This window comes from Artemia franciscana, chromosome 16, assembly GCF_032884065.1.
Source record: "Artemia franciscana chromosome 16, ASM3288406v1, whole genome shotgun sequence".
In the NCBI taxonomy this organism is placed as follows: Eukaryota; Metazoa; Arthropoda; class Branchiopoda; order Anostraca; family Artemiidae; genus Artemia; species Artemia franciscana.
In genome coordinates, this window is record NC_088878.1 from 18,762,600 (window position 1) to 18,778,848 (window position 16,249).

At 33.9% G+C, this 16,249-nt stretch overlaps 2 protein-coding genes across 6 annotated transcripts in view; one reads left to right on the forward strand and one right to left on the reverse strand.

Moving 5' to 3' along the window:
* The window catches only part of LOC136037175 (equilibrative nucleoside transporter 3-like), a 103,827-nt gene that overhangs the window by 71,539 nt on the left and 16,039 nt on the right, over positions 1-16,249 (reverse strand). The window contains exon 1 of one of the 2 annotated variants that reach the window (XM_065719722.1): positions 8,599-8,712. The exons of the other annotated variant lie outside the window; for it this stretch is intronic. The gene's annotated coding sequence lies outside the window, so the exon portion shown is untranslated. Of the gene's footprint in view, positions 1-8,598; positions 8,713-16,249 lie in introns of those variants that run through there. 2 annotated transcript variants of the gene reach the window in all.
* Positions 1-16,249, forward strand: part of LOC136037172 (glycoprotein-N-acetylgalactosamine 3-beta-galactosyltransferase 1-like) — an 82,085-nt gene that overhangs the window by 7,954 nt on the left and 57,882 nt on the right. For 2 of the 4 annotated variants that reach the window (XM_065719714.1, XM_065719717.1), the window contains exon 1: positions 8,876-9,057. In XM_065719714.1, coding sequence (XP_065575786.1) covers positions 8,876-9,057 — 182 coding nt within the window. Of the gene's footprint in view, positions 1-7,743; positions 7,805-8,875; positions 9,058-16,249 lie in introns of those variants that run through there. The other 2 variants (XM_065719715.1, XM_065719716.1) reach the window with 2 other exon arrangements.

A 16,249-nucleotide genomic window follows, 5' to 3' on the forward strand; every position in this document is an offset into this window, starting at 1 on the left:
CATCTTCACGTATTCCCAGCCTTAGTGACTTAGTCTTCTTAACATTAATTTTCAAACCTATTCTAGCACCCTGAAACTTGCAAAACCTCTAAAATTCATTCATTTTGCTCACACTTTCATCTAATATGCTTAAATCATCAGCAGAATCTAAGTCCAGAAGAGTTTTTCCTCCCCATTTGATTCCGTGGTCTCCAATTACCTTTCCTCTGCTCCTTAAGACGCAGTTCATCAAAATGATCCATATGAAGGAGGATAGAACACAACCCTGCTTAACTCCTTATTTAATACAAAACCAGTAGCTAACCTCATTTTCTACCTTAACCGCAGTAGTAGTATTCTTGTACATAGCAGAAATCCCTTTAATGTATTTGTCTGGTATACCATACAAGAATAAGACCATTGCTAAAGCTCTTCTATCAATAGAATTGAACGCTTGCTCATAATCGATAAAACTGACGACCAACTATGTTTGACAACGAAAGGAATTCTCAATTATTAACCTAACAGAGAAAAATTGGTCGACACATCCTCTTCCTTTTCTAAAACCGCACAGTTCTTCTCTAAAAAATTTGTCTAGAGCATCTCTTTGTTTAAAAAGTATCATATTACTAAGTAATTTGTTACCTACAGAGACCAAAATAATGCTTTGATGATTGCGACACTCACTCTTGTCACTTTTTTTATACAGTGGTTTAACTAAGGTTTTCCTGAAATCATTAGGCACTTCCCCTTTTTCAAAAAGCGTATTCATAATCTTCAGTGGCTTATTTCTAACCTCAGAGGCATCATATTTAAAAATTCATTTATCATACTATCAGCACCTGGAGCCTTATTAATTTTTAATCCTTTTAGTACTGTCGCTAATTTTCCTCACAAAACAAATCTTCCTTCACATCTAAGGTATCAAAAACTATTTCAATTTCATCTATATCTTTTCCTGCAACTGTATCTCGGTTTAGCACATTCTCAAAATGTTCCGCCCATCTCTCTTTAACTCTTTCCTTATCACTAGTTGTGGCTCCATTCCTATCTTTAACCGGGACTAGTCTGGACTGACTGCTCCCTCTCGATATATTAACATGCCCGTATAATATTTTACTATAATGCTGTCTAGCTGCATCGTCCAGATCATCAGCAATCTTATCCATTGGTAACACTAAACTAAATGAATCTTATATACTTGGAATTATCATAAAATGTCAATCCCTTTGATGTACCTATTGATATCAAAATTTCGCTTTTTTTAGAGTTGCGGTTACTTTAGAGTCGAGTCACTCCTTACTTACAGTTCGTTACCACAAACTGTTTTATATGGCCCTATACTACTCTCAAAAGCTCCTTTTTTGGGAAGTTTTTTGAAATTAATTTCCGTTTGCCAAAGTTTTACTCTGGGTAACCTAACGAATATTTCTCCAGTTTTCTAGGTATTCGGCTTAAGAATTAACATATCAGATTGCAATTTAAATTTTCAACTTGCATAAGATGATCTAAGTATTGGCTTTCATTGCATTCAATACAGTTATTACATATATTTCGTTCAATCAAACAGTTCGTGGTAACGAACTGTAGTAAGGAGCGACCCGGCTCAATAGTAACCAAAACTCTAAAAAATGGAATTTTGATACCAATAGCTGCATCAAAAGAATCGCATTTTAAGCTATTTAGCCAAAAAAAAATATACAATTTTGTTTTGATTATTCCTCTGCGGAGAGCCAAAATCAAAACATGCATTGATTCAAAAACGTTCAGAAATTAAATAAAAAAACAAGTTTTTTTAACTGGAAGTAAGGAGCGACATTAAAACTTAAAACGCACAGAAATTACATCGTATATGAAAGAGGCTGCTACCTCATCAACGCCCCGCTCTTTACGCTAAATTTTTTTACTGTTTTAAAAAGAAGAATTGAGAGAAAGAGTCAAACTTTAGCGTAAAGAACGGGGCGTTGATGAGGTAGCAGCCTCTTTCATATACGATGTAATTTCTGTGCGTTTTAAGTTTTAATGTCGCTCCTTACTTCCAGTTAAAAAAACTTGTTTTTTTTTTTATTTAATTTGAAATCAGGGTCTGAAACAGTTCTTGAACAAAGATTTTTATTCAGCAGTAATTTCTAGATAATATACTTGAAAGAACCCTCCTGGGAGAATCTTCAAAATATAATATTTAAACACAAACAAAATGAGACAGTAAATGTATATCAGAGAATTGACTCAACAAAGAATGTGGTGTTAAGAGTGTGTCATTTTCACAACCTGATTTTACATAAGAATTTTTTTTTTTATTTCGTTCAACATCCCTTTCACCAATCCTTAGAGGTTTGAACTTAATTAGCCGTTTTGACTTATTTTTTATACCCCTTTTGACAATTTGGATGCACATAGTGCCTTTAGATTTATTTCAATATTCCTTCAACATTTCCTGAGAATTTAGACTTAATGCCCTTTCAGTTCTAATATATTCCATACACCATCTTGACAAACTGGATGCATACATTGTATTTTTATCTAGTTCAACATCTCCTTAAAAATTTCCTGAAGTTTCAACTTATTACCATAAACCGTTCCTAACATATTGCAGATACAACCCTTTGACAACCAGGATGCTAAAAGTGTCTTTTTATTTAATTTAGCACCCCCTTCAACGTTCTCTGTAAGTTTCTATTGAATATCCTTGAATTTTCCTGAAACTTTTTTTTCCTGAACATTTTGACCACCTGGATGCATATGGTGTCTTTTGATTTAATTCAACATCCCAATCGACACTTCCTAAAAGTCTTAGCTTAATAATCATAGCTTGCCAGATGTCGCAGATAAGCCCTTTTGATAATTCCCCTCAAAATTCTCTGAAAGTTCCAACATACCCTTAACTGTTCTTGAAGTATTCCAGGTATGCCGAAAAGTATCAGCTTAATAATCATAGCTGTTTGCCAGATGTCGCAGATAAGCCCTTTTGATAATTCCCCTCAACATTCTCTGAAAGTTCCAACATACCCTTAACTGTTCTTGAAATATTCCAGGTATGCTGTTTTGATATATATATATATATATATATATATATATATATATATATATATATATATATATATATATATATATATATATATATATATATATATATATATATATATATGCTGATGGTGATTACTAGTCGAACATTCCCTGTGTCCCCGTCGTCATTTATATATCCCCCTGTGCCCCCGGCAGCCCCGTTGTAGTTGTGTCCCTGTGTCCCGGTCGTCATTTATATTCCCAGTATCCCGGTCGTCATTTGTGTCCCAGTGTCCCAGTCTGCAATTTCTCTTTGAGTTTCCCGGTCGTCATTTATATTCCCTGTGTCCCGGTCTGTAATTTATCTTTGAGTGTCCCGGTCGTCATTTATATCTCCCGGTCGTTATTTGTGTCCCAGTGTCCCAGTCTGTAATTTCTCTTTGAGTGTCCCGGTCACCATTTATATTCCCTGTGTCCTGGTTTTTAGTTTTTTTTTTCTCCTTTATTTTTCAGTTTTTTCCTTTTTTTAGTTTTTTTTTCTTTTTCAGTTTTTAGTTTTTAGTTTTTTAGTGGTATATTTCCCAAATCAGTATCTCTTCTTCGCTGAACGTATCTTAAAACATTTACATTGACTAAATGAAAAAAAAATCAGCTGAAAGTAAGGGCGGTTTTTTAGTGAACCTCAGAAACTATCTGTTCGTAGAGTATATTTTCGTTATGCTAAATTCCTTCTCAGTTACCCTCCTTGGACTAGAAATAGTTACTTAGTGAACAAATTCCGCCTAGTTTCTCCTACTTCTATTATTGATAAAAGGCTTCATGATTTTCGTTCTTCTATGTCGATAGTGTCTCACCCATGGTCAGCATTACTTATTTAATTGTTTGATTGTGTTGATTTGTATTTATTTGTACCTTTTTTTTTCTCTTATTACTCCATCTTAAGGGCGTTCCGCCCTCTTTTTGTAGATGGGTTATAAATAAATTGAATTGAATTGAATTGAATATATATATATATATATATATATATATATATATATATATATATATATATATATATATATATATATATATATATATATATATATATATATATATATATATCTATCTTTATAAGTGAGCAAAAGTCTGAAAAAATTCATTAAGAGCATTAATTTTCTTTTGCAAATTACGTCACGTGCGATGTTAGTATATCATATAAGAATTTTTTATGACATCGTATAAGCATTTTCTTATATTATGTCATATATTACATGAATAAGATTGTTGAGTTTCCAACGCAACAGTTATTTATATAATACTAGCTGTTGGTGGGGGCGCTTCCCCCCATCCCCCCCCCCGCGCGTAAGTCGTTACGCGCTATATTAGTTACGCGCCATTGTAGTTGTGTCCCTGTGTCCAACCTGTGAATATATATATATATATATATATATATATATATATATATATATATATATATATATATATATATATATATATATATATATATATATATATATATATATATATATATATATATATATATATATATGTAGGATTTATACTAAAATTTCTCTTTGAAATAAACTCTTTGAGCAGCTTCCTCGGCACGCTTTCTTTTGGTAATTTCTCTTTGAGACGCAAGCCTGTTTTCACGCTGTTGTTGTGATTCCTCGGCACGCTTTCTTTTCTTACTTTCTCTATTAGCCGCAAGCCTTTTGGCATTAACTCTTTGAGCAGCTTCCTCGGTTGTTTCTTCTGCCTTTGTAGGATTTATACTAAAATTTCTCTTTTAATTAACTCTTTGAGCAGCTTCCTTTGCTGTTTCTGCTGTCATTTTAAGATCTAGTAAGATCTATTAAAAATTTCTCTTTGAAAGGCCTTCTTATATACTTATAATAATGACGTCATATACAGTCGACAAACATGACGTCAGTTGACAAACAACATCATGAAGGCATAATGCTCAATCCTTATAATGACGTCATTCGAAAAACATGACGTCAGTCGACAGTGGACAAACATGACGTCAGTACACAAACAACTTATTCTTATATATATATAGATAAAGTCTGTTGGAAGGCCCGAAAAACAAAAATTTCCTATTGCAGTTACTATAAAAGGTGATTTTTGGAACCAATGCCTGAACTATCGAACGTGATAAGACGTGAAAATCGACAACCTGAACCATCAATTGCAATGACACCAATTCGGATAGCTAACACAATGATCATTGCTTAATTTCCTGAAAAAAAATCCAAATCCTAAAACGTGTTGAAAATGAAAATGAAGAGCAAAGACATGGGCAGTTCTAACTTAGAAGATATTGGAGAACAACAGCTAGAGCCTGTTAAAAATGAAAACGAAGGGTGAAGGCAAACACGGTGAGAAGGCATGCGACAACGAGCACGTGAACAAGTCAACTTGCTAGTCCCTTAAAAACAAACCCACTTAACGTGTGATAACAGTCGAAGACTGTCTTTCTTGAAAATTCGCAAACCTGCTTATTTTGTAACTGTATCTTTTTGCCATTTTTGTATATAGAAAAGTAAAAAATATAAAATGTAAAAAAAAAACACAAACTATACACAATTAAGTGACAGTTTTTTTACCCTCACAAACAATATTCAAGCTTTAATCCTGTCTCTACCCAGACCAAATTTCTGAATTAAGACTGAAGTTTATTCTGAAAACTCAATGATCCTTGACTGAAGCTATCTAGTTTTGCAAAAACATAAAGTAAAGGAAAAATTATAAGGATTTAAAAGATTCTTGTTGAAATTTTTTGTTACAGCCACCTATAAGATGCGGTATGAGACGTCAAAAGCTAAATTAACAGATAGTCAATTGGGCCAACAGAAGTTTTATGTTTTCACATCTTAAGATTTGATATGTTACCAAAGCCAGTAAAAGTATACTTCTCAAACAGTTCGTGGGAATGAAAAATAATTAAGGAGTGACGCGACTCAATAGTAACCAAAATTCTAGGAAACGGAATCTTGATATAAAAAAATAAACCAAAGAATTTTCTTTTTATGCTGGTTCAAAACCTATATGACTCATTAAGTTTAGTTTTATACGTCAAATCCTATGATTTTGAGAAAATTTGCCTGATTTTTGAAAAAGGAGGCAACGCCCTTTTTCTTCTGAGAAATTTCCGAATTTTTTTTCGGTTGGGGAAATTATCTGGAATTTCTTTACGAGATTCTTTTTATTTTTAATTGGAGGGTAGACATGTTTCCTGGCATTATTAAAAACAAAAAAAAACAATCAGAAATTAAAGAAAAAATTAAACTGAAAGTAAAAGGCAACATTAAAACTTGAAATGAACGGATATTAGTAGGTATATTAGGGGGTGGCCTCCTCCTCTTGTCTCCGCTCTTGACACCAAATTTTGGCTTTCCGCCCCACTTCTTTAAGAACGATTCTTAAAACACAAGGGTCACTTATTTAGAACAATAAGAAGCTTTTTTTTAAAGTACTAAAAAACTTTAGCGTAAAAAGCAAGGTGTTGAGAAGGGGATAACCGCCTCATGTACGTAATAATTCCTGTTTGTTTGAATTTTTAATACGGCTACTTGTTTTCGGTTGAAAAAATTTTTGCACTATAAGCTATAAGCACATTTTTGAACTATAAACTCCAATAAAACTTAAAATTTATGAATATTTCGATATCAAAATAAATAAAAAAGTACTGTGGGGTGTCAAGTTGTCAAATTGACACATATGTGGTATCTTGAATGTGGCTTAGGGTATTAATTTGAAAATTTCAGAGAACACTTAGGGATAGGAAGAATATAGACTGACTTGTGACTTGGGCGACAAGGCAAATAAAGAGACAGTTTTGATACCACACTGCAATTTACTATCGATGGATTAAAAATAATTTTAAAAAACACCTAGATTTAATATGTAACTTTTAAATGAACCAATTAACCAATAACCAATTAACCGATATTGAGATTTTGAGGTTGTCTTCTTGCCCAGCGGAAATCATAGAACAGAAGATACTAAAAACAAATATATCCTTGCTAACCAAACAAAGAAAAATAATCTTCCTTGTTTTTAGAAAGGTGGGGGAGGGCTCTGGATCGTGGTTTAAGATTCTGTTTCCTTAAAAGTTGAAAGATTATCGTAGAATTTGAATTTCCCGGCATTTAAGCCCTCGGCCTAGAACGGTTTTATTGCAGGAAATTGAGCTTTGTTACAGCGCCAGTTCCTTTGTTACTTAAAAAGAGCAGTAGATATTTCAAAATTTTTCCGAGTCAGCCATCTCCCAAAATTTTTCCACCACTTGCTCGTTACGATCACCCTTGGGGAATCAAGAAAAAAAGAAGAAGAAGCAAAGTCCTACCCATACAAAAAGTGATTTTGCTTGTCATTTTAGGTGAAAGTCATTTTAGGTGGGGGACAGTAAGCCCAAAATTAAGGGTTTTTGACAATGGCGATTCTATTGGTGCACTAACTCCAACACACCATCATATTTTTGGTGTGTCGAACTCTTTTTTTTTTAAATTCCCGGCATATAGATTTTTTTGAAAATACACTTTTACCGTTAAATTAAATATATACTATAGCTATCACTCCTGAATAACGTTTAAATGGAAAATTTTTCTCACTAGATAGGTTTTTTTCAAAGATTGAATTTTCGGTTATTTTTTTCAGTTTGTATTTCCGTTAATTTGGGCTATGGTTCGTTCCTTTTCGGCTGGGGTTCGTTCCGAATAAATCCTGTATGATGATTTGCTGTATCAGCTTCATCCATCTCTGAAACAATCAAGTGACGTTAGACGCTTGATGCCCGAACTTCCGCCAAGCAGACTTTTGTCTGCCTTATTATTCGGTAGGTTTCTTTTAATTGTCAAGAATTTTTTATCGGCGTATTTTTTAGTAAACCTACATGGCGTGCGTATTGCTAAGCATTCGCAAGCAGGCGTTGTTTAGTTTACCTATATTCGCGAAACGCTTCAAATTTTTTCTTCTTTTTCGGAAGTTTAAAATGACCTTGGGGTTTAAAAAATCTTGAATTTGTTGTTGGGGTGCTATTTCACAAAAATTAGATTATAAGGAATATGTTGACTTTTTAATCAAGATTCGGCCAAATTTTTTTTTTGTATAAAATTGCAGTATGTAAATATAAAAAAAATCAGAATATCTCTAAATAAGACATTGCTGATTTTCCATGATGATTTTTCTTTAGGTTTTAGCTATTTCTAAAACCATAATAAAATAATGACAGTTCAAAATTAATTGACTATCTAAGAATTTTAGTTTTATCACAGCTTTAAGCCAAAAATTGTCTTTAAAAGACCTTGATTTACATGATAAAGAAACACCACAATAAACCTGTGCTTATTCCCCGGAAATACGGTTTAAACTCTCAAAAGAGACCTGAACGATGCTGTATGGCAAGAACCATACTCATGTTCTCCAGACAAGGTTACTACCCCTGCATAGCTGGTCCAGGCTACACATGATGACGTAAACCAACTATGATTACAACAATACAAATCTCACCAGCATAATTTTAAAACTGGATTAGAAAGTTAGACACATTTTTAAGGGAGCCCTTGGAACTGAAATAAACTCAAGCACAAAAGATCTAACATTAATTATAACATTTTTCGTTGAACTTACCTGTCTTTTTTTCCAAGCGTGGCTCCCCATACGAAATGAGTTTCTCCCCCTAAGCCCAAAAAGAGGCTCAGAGATATATAATTCAGTTGGATTTAAGAAGATAAAATAGCGGTTCAAAATTATGCCAACTTTAACATGCTTATATCAATACATGTGATGTTCCACCTCGAGGCTCACCAAGAAGTACTGTAATTCTTGACCACAAGAGCTGACAATCTGTTGCTGGTATTTTTGCTAATTGATAGATATGGATTATCCAGTGTGAAAATTTAAAGCAATGAAAAGGCTTCTCCAGAGGTCCCCAATGTATTTCACTTCTGTTTCTTTAAGAGTTTTTTTTTCAGGTACTTCTATTGTGTGTTTCTTAACGCTTCTTTTGGGGATATTGATTGGTTTATCTCTGTCCACCATTGGTAAGGAAACATCAAAAATTAGCTCTGTGTCTGGAATACAAAAAGAGTGAGTACGTTTTATAGTTTAACGAGATTAAGTAACTTATTTGAACAGTTTAAGTAATATATAGCAGAATGTATTGTGTAGCAATTATCTTTTTAGCTTTTTTTTCAAATTTTTGAAAGAGTAGAGACAAGGCTTGGTCACGCATTAGTAGCATAGCAACAATACATCCTGAACTTAGACCCTTATTTAATCTCTAAAGATTACCTATACTCGTGATTCTACTACTTGTGGCTAGTCCTATCTAAATGTCCAATGGATAGAACTTTAAAACATGGTTCTATATGAAATGATTTTTTCTTTGATTTCACCTTGACTTATTAAAATGCTCCTTTTTAAATGTGGATTCCAGATATGATAAACTTTAATGTCCAACGAATATGTTCCTTGGGTAGTGAGGAGGAGTAATTTGCTTCTTAATCCCTTGATTAGGGGAGAGGCGGGCAGAAAGACCACATGTTTTCCCTTTTATCACAAATGAAACATCATGTAGAAAATAGTTCATATCATCTAGGAGACACCAAGATATATGATTATTCTACGTCAAATAGATCAATGCAGATCCAATACAATACTGAGTTTAAACGTTTTTATGAAATATTTATTATATATATATATATATATTTATATATATATATATATATATATATATATATATATATATATATATATATCGTTTTATTTTTTAAGCTTCTGCTTCTCTACTTCTTCTCGCTCCATAGCAGTCATTTTACGCCTTTTTATCTAGTAGAAGTGACGAAGGCCATTGTTACGCCATATTTCAATATACCCATCCTTTGTTACATGTACAACATCACTGCCTATACATATTTACCTGATCAAAAAACATATAAAAAAAACATCAATAAACACATAGAAAACTATTTAAATGATTACGAATGTATTTAACAAACACTTATTTTTTATTTTTTATTAGTCTTAGTCGAATTTGTGCCAAAGTTTAAATCGTACTATATTTTTATATTTTTGTGAAATCTAACAGTTCGTGGTAACGAACTGTAGGTAAGGAGCGACCCGGCTCAATAGTTACCAAAACTCGAAAAAATGGAATTTTGATACCAATAGCTACATCAAAAGAATCGCATTTTAATGTTGATTTTAAATTTATAAGTTTCATCAAGTATAGTCTTACCCATCAGAAGTTACGAGCCTGAGAAACTTTGCCTTATTTTAGAAAATAGGGGGGAACCCCTAAAAGTCATAGAATCTTAACGAAAATCTTACAATCAGATTCAGCATATCAGAGAACCCCATTGTAGAAGTTTCAAGCTCCTATCTACAAAAATGTGGACTTTTTCATTTTTTGCCAGAAGGCAGATCACGGATGCGTGTTTATTTGTTAGTTTGTTTTTTTGTTTTTTTTTCCCAGTGGTGATCGTATCGACCCAGTGGTCCTAGAATCTTGCGAGAGGGCTCATTCTAACGGAAATGAAAAGTTCTAGTGCCATTTTAAAATGACAAAAAAAAAATTGGAGGCACCTAGGCCCCTTCCCACGCTAATTATTTTCCCATAGTCACCAGATTAAAATTCTGAGATAGCTATTTTATTCAACGTAGTTGAAAAACCTTATAACTATGTCTTTGGGGACGACTTACTCCCCCGCAGTCCCCGTTGGAGGGGAACAAGTTACAAACTTTGACCAGTGCTTACATATAGTAATGGTTATTTGGAAGAGTACAGACGTTTTCAGGGGGATTTTTTGGTTGGGGAGGTCGGGAAGAGGGGGATATGTTGGGGGAACTTCCTTGAAGGAATTTATCATGGGGGAGGAAGATTTCCATGAAGGAAGCACAGGATTTTCTAGAATTATTAAAAAAAACAATGAAAAAATAAATATGAAAAAGTTTTTTCAACTGAAAGTAAGGAGCAGAATTAAAACTTAAAACGAACAGAAATTATTACGCATATGATGGGCTCACCTCCTCCTAATACCTCGCTCTTTATGCTAAAGTATTTTTAGTAATTTCAACTATTTATTCTATGGCTTTTGTGATTCAGGGGTCATTCTTAAGAAATTGGGAATAAATTTAAGCTTTAGAGTAAAGACCGAGGTACTGACAAAGGGGTGAACCCCGTCATATACGTAATAAAAACATGAGAATACAGAAGTTCGTTGCGTAAGCTAATTTAAAAGTTACGCATATTTTTTACTAATAAATACATTCGTAAAAAATTAAAAGTTCTAGTTGCCTTTCTAAGTAACCAAAAAATAGGAGGGCAACTAGGCCTCCTCCCCCGCTCTTTTTTTCTCAAAATCATTCAATCAAAACTATGAGAAAGCCATTTAGCCAAAAAAATAAATATGCAAATTTCGTTTTAATTATTCATCTGCGGAAAGCCAGAATCAAAACATGCATTGATTCAAAAACGTACAGAAATTAAATAAAAAACAAGTTCTTTTTTTAACGGAAAGTAAGGAGCGACATTAAAACTTAAAACGAACAGAAATTACTTCGTATGTGAAAGGGGCTGCTTCCTCATCAACGCCCCGCTCTTTACGCTAAAGTTTTTTACTGTTTTAAAAATTAGAGTTAAGAGAAAGAGTCAAACTTTAGCGTAAAGAGCCGGGCGTTGATGAGGAAGCAGTCCCTTTCACAAACGAAGTAATTTCTGTTCGTTTATGTTTTAATGTCGCTCCTTACTTTCCATTAAAAGAACTTGTTTTTTTTTTATTTAATCCTTTAAAAGGAAGTGCTAGCAAGAAAGTTCCTACAAAATGAACCAATTTACACTCTAAATCGAAATCAAAGGGTCTTTGATAATCATTATAGAAAAATTAAGGCCTTTTTACCACTGCATATAATGCAAGCAGAATCAAGAATATTGGCACCAGGGAAAATTGGCAAGAGCTACAGAAGTAAGTCAACAGGAGTTATGTCACACAAAAATGAATTTAATGGTACGTGGAAAAGCAAAAAGATTGTTTTGGGCTATGTGACTATAAATAAAGACTAGTTGGAATTTTAGACATTCATTAAATGGCAACATCAATTCGGATATCAAATAACCGTTTATCGACTATTGATACGAATGGGAAAAGTTAGTATACTGAATTTTGGAACGCGAAATTTCAATTATCTTGACAGTTCGATATGGTTTGAAAATGTGCATTTAATCAATTAATTCTGTTTTCTTTCATTAGTTCATTTTTTAATAGCTTTGACACCTCGAAAAACGTGCAAGAGCTACGTAGGTAAGTCTAAAGGGATTGTGTACTCAACAAGAATTTATTGGTGAGTGGAAAATTAAAATTATTGTTTAGAGTTATGTCACTGTAAATAAAGACTAGTTGGATTTTTAGACATTAATTACATGACAATATCAGTTTGGATATCAAAGAACCATTTTTCGACTATTAATACGAATGAGAAAAGTGAATATGCCGAATTATGGAAGTTGAATTTTCAATTATCTTGACAGTCCAAAATGGTAAAAATTCACATTTAATCAATTAATTTTTGTTCTTTCATTAGCTCATTCTACAGTCTTTTTTACACCTAAAGAAAAATGGCAAGTGCTACAGAGGCAAGTAAAAAGGGGCTATTTCACACAGAATCAATTTACTTGTAAATGGAAAAGCAAAAAGATTTGTTTTGGGTTATGTGACTGTAAACAAAGACTAGATGGATTTTAAGATATTCACTGCAAGGCACAATCAATTCGGATATCAAACGGCCATTTTCGACTATTGATACGAACGAGAAAAATGTGTGTACTAAACTTTGAAACTTGAAATTTCAATTATCTTGACAGTCCAATATGGTTTGAAAATGCGCGTTTAATCAATTATTTTTTTTCTTTCATTAGTTCATTTAATGCCTTAGTTCATTTCATTTTAATGCCTTTGACACCTCGAAAAATGTGCAAAAGCTACATAGGCAAGTTCAAAGGGCTATGTACACAACATGAAATAACTGGTAAGTGGAAAATCAAAAAGATTGTTTCGTGTTATGTAACTATAAGTAAAGACTAGCTGGTTTTTAGATATTTACTCCATGGCAACATCAATTTGGATATCAGAGAACTGTTTTCCGACGACTTATATGAACGAAAAAAGTGAATATACTGAATTCTGTAACCCTTAACATTCAGTTATCTTGACAGTTCAAAATGGTCGAACAATATACATCTAATCAATTTTTTTTTTCTTTCACTAGTTCACTTTTAATTCATTTCAAGGGCTCCAAATTAGACATGTGTTTCATAGAACCAAAAAATGCTTTTTTCAAACAGTTCGTAGTAACGAACTGCAGGGAGGAGTGACCTGGCTCATTAGTAACCGAAACTCTAAAAACTGAATTTTATCAAACAGTTTGTGGTAACGAACAGTAGTAAGGAGCGACCCGGCTCAATAGTAACCGAAACTCTAAAAAACAGAATTTTAATACCAATAACTACATCAAAAGAATTGTATTGTTATGCTGATTTCAAATTTATAAGTTCAATCAGGTTTAGTGCTACCCGTCTATATTTACGAGCCTGAGAAAGTTTCCCTTATTTTAGAGAATAGGGAGAAACTCCCCCTAAAAGTCATTGAATATTAACAAACATCGCACCGTCAAATTCACCGTATCAGAGAACCCTAGTGTAGAAGATTTAAGCTCCTATCTACAAAAATGTAGAATTTTGTATTTTTTGCCAGAAGACAGATCACGGATGCGTGTTTCAATCAATCAATCAGTTTAGTAAGAGAAAATAAAGAAAAACTACAAATCTTTAGACCCCCACAAAGGCTCTTTTTCCTGTGATGGTGGGAGACTAAACATTACATTAATTAATATAGAACAAAATCAAAAAGAGAGTAAAAAAGAAAAACAACAAAAACAAACCAATGACATATATGCTTACATAGCAAAATCAATTAATAAAGGAAATGGAAAGAAAAAATGAAATAGTGAAAAAAAAGAAAAGAAAAACAACAACAAAAAAATGAAGACATATCTGCTTATGTACTAAAATCAATTGATAAATGAATATAGTAAAAAAAGAAAAAATGAAGGGAAAAATATACCAAACCAATCAAAGCAAGTGGAATTTACAAATTGAAAAAAGAGAGAGAAGGGAGGAGGTAGCTGAATTTTTGGGTATTGGAAGTGGTCAGTCGGGAGGACATAAAAAAAAATTTCAAAATTCTTTTGAAATTACCAAACGAGTAACATTCTTGAGCTGAATCGGGTAGGCTGTTCCAAACTATATGACAAGCAGTTAATGGATTAAAGTCAAATCTCACCGATGGGGTAAACAAAATATTAATAATATTCCTTGAATTGCGAAGGTGATGCATAGACGTATCAATGACGAAAGAAGGAGTTGTTTGTAGGGCTGAGGGAACATCACCATGAAGCTGACGAAAAATGAATGACGCACAAGAAAGAATGTAGGGGAGAGGGGGGCGAAACCATACGGGGGCGAAACCGTCCGTTGGACCTCTCGTCCAAAGTCTTTGAACTAATACATTCAGAAAATCGCTGCTAGATGCCATTCATGTAGCGCACATTAGGCGGAAGTTTTGAATATTTGATGCCAAAGACTACTGAGATAAGAGGTAAAGAAGTTTTTATATACTCTCTGGAAATTTTGACACCTATAGTCCTCGTCAAATATTTTCCAAGCTATTTTAGCTACAGGTTTGTAAGTTAGAAGGATCATAAGAGGTATGTTTCCGGTATTTTCCTCGTAATTTTCATCAAGAAATGTCTGGCGGTTTCCAAAAAAAGGTAAATTTTCAAAATGGCGTCAATAAGGGGTGACTCCGGACAGTTTTTTTGGGGCGACTCCGGACACATTTCGTGGTGTCCGGTTTCACCCCTTGCTGATGGAAGTATCTCCGAGTCTGGAATTGAAGTAGCTAGGTCTAGGAAATTACCAAATATTTCAATTTTATTATAGACTAGAAATAAGAACTTATTAAATTCAACTTTCAAAAAACAAAAACAATATTATGCCCCAACAGAGAGCAGAGCTCGTAAGGCTGGGACAGTATAAATGCATAGAAAAAACACAACATCTCGTCATAAAAAAAAAAGCATACAAGATACAAGTTAACAGAGGAGGTCACCCCAGCGCGAGAATCCCACAACAAAATATATATTAAAATCTATTATTCATCAATCCAGACACCCAGGCAAAGAACTATTTTTGAAGTATGTTTTCTCAAAGAAAATCAGCTCACAAAACTTTGGGACATTTCTCTCTCCGTGCTTGACATTTTAGATTTTGATTTTACAGATGGTTAGCACCTATATTCGAAAAGGGGGTGGCCCCCCAGATCCAGAATTATTGAAGCGTGCTGTGAGACAAGTCTTAAATGAGAATTCATCTTTCTGATCAGCCACGGAAGAATTTTCTTTGAAGAAGTCTACCCTTGTGGATGCCGTGAAACGCTACAAGAGTAGAATGCAAGATCTTGAGAAGGGTAGCCCAAGTGCAAACAATGATAATGATAGTGTTCGGGAGAGTTCCAAGTTCGTTTTTACTCCCAAACAAGAGAGAGATCTTGCTATATACCTCGAAAACTGCTCAATATTGAAACACGGACTAAATCCAAATGCAACGAGAAAATTAGCCTACCAATGGGCAACAACTCTGAAGCTCAAATTCCCACCAAGTTGGGAGCTGAATGAAGGAGCAGGATTTGACTGGTTTAAAGTATTTATGAAGCGTAATGCCAATTTGTCCATTAGAAAACCGGAAAATACAAGCCAGGCTTGTGCTGCCGGCTTCAATGACACTGTAATTGGTGCCTTCTTTCGTAATCTTCAGGGACTGTATAGCAAGTTACAATTTCGTCCTGGTAGGATTTGGAACTGCGACGAAACAGGAGTACCCACAGTTTTTCAGGGTCCAAAGGTGATTGCTAAAAAGGGGACAAAACAGGTGGCACAGACCGTGTCGGCAGAAAGAGGGGAAAATACCACAATGCTGTGCTTTGTGTCTGCAACTGGTCAGACTATTCCATCAGCGTTTGTTTTTCCAAGAGTCAAGGCTCCTGAGAGAATGTATCAAGATGGACCACCAGGATGCATTGGCTTAGCCCATCGCAGTGGATGGATGACCTCGGAAAATTTCGTTTGTTCATTGTAGCACTTCCAGAAAGAAGTTAAACCTAGCAAAGAGAATCCTGTTTTGCTCTTGTTCGACAATCATGAAGGACATATTTCAATTGAAGTAGTT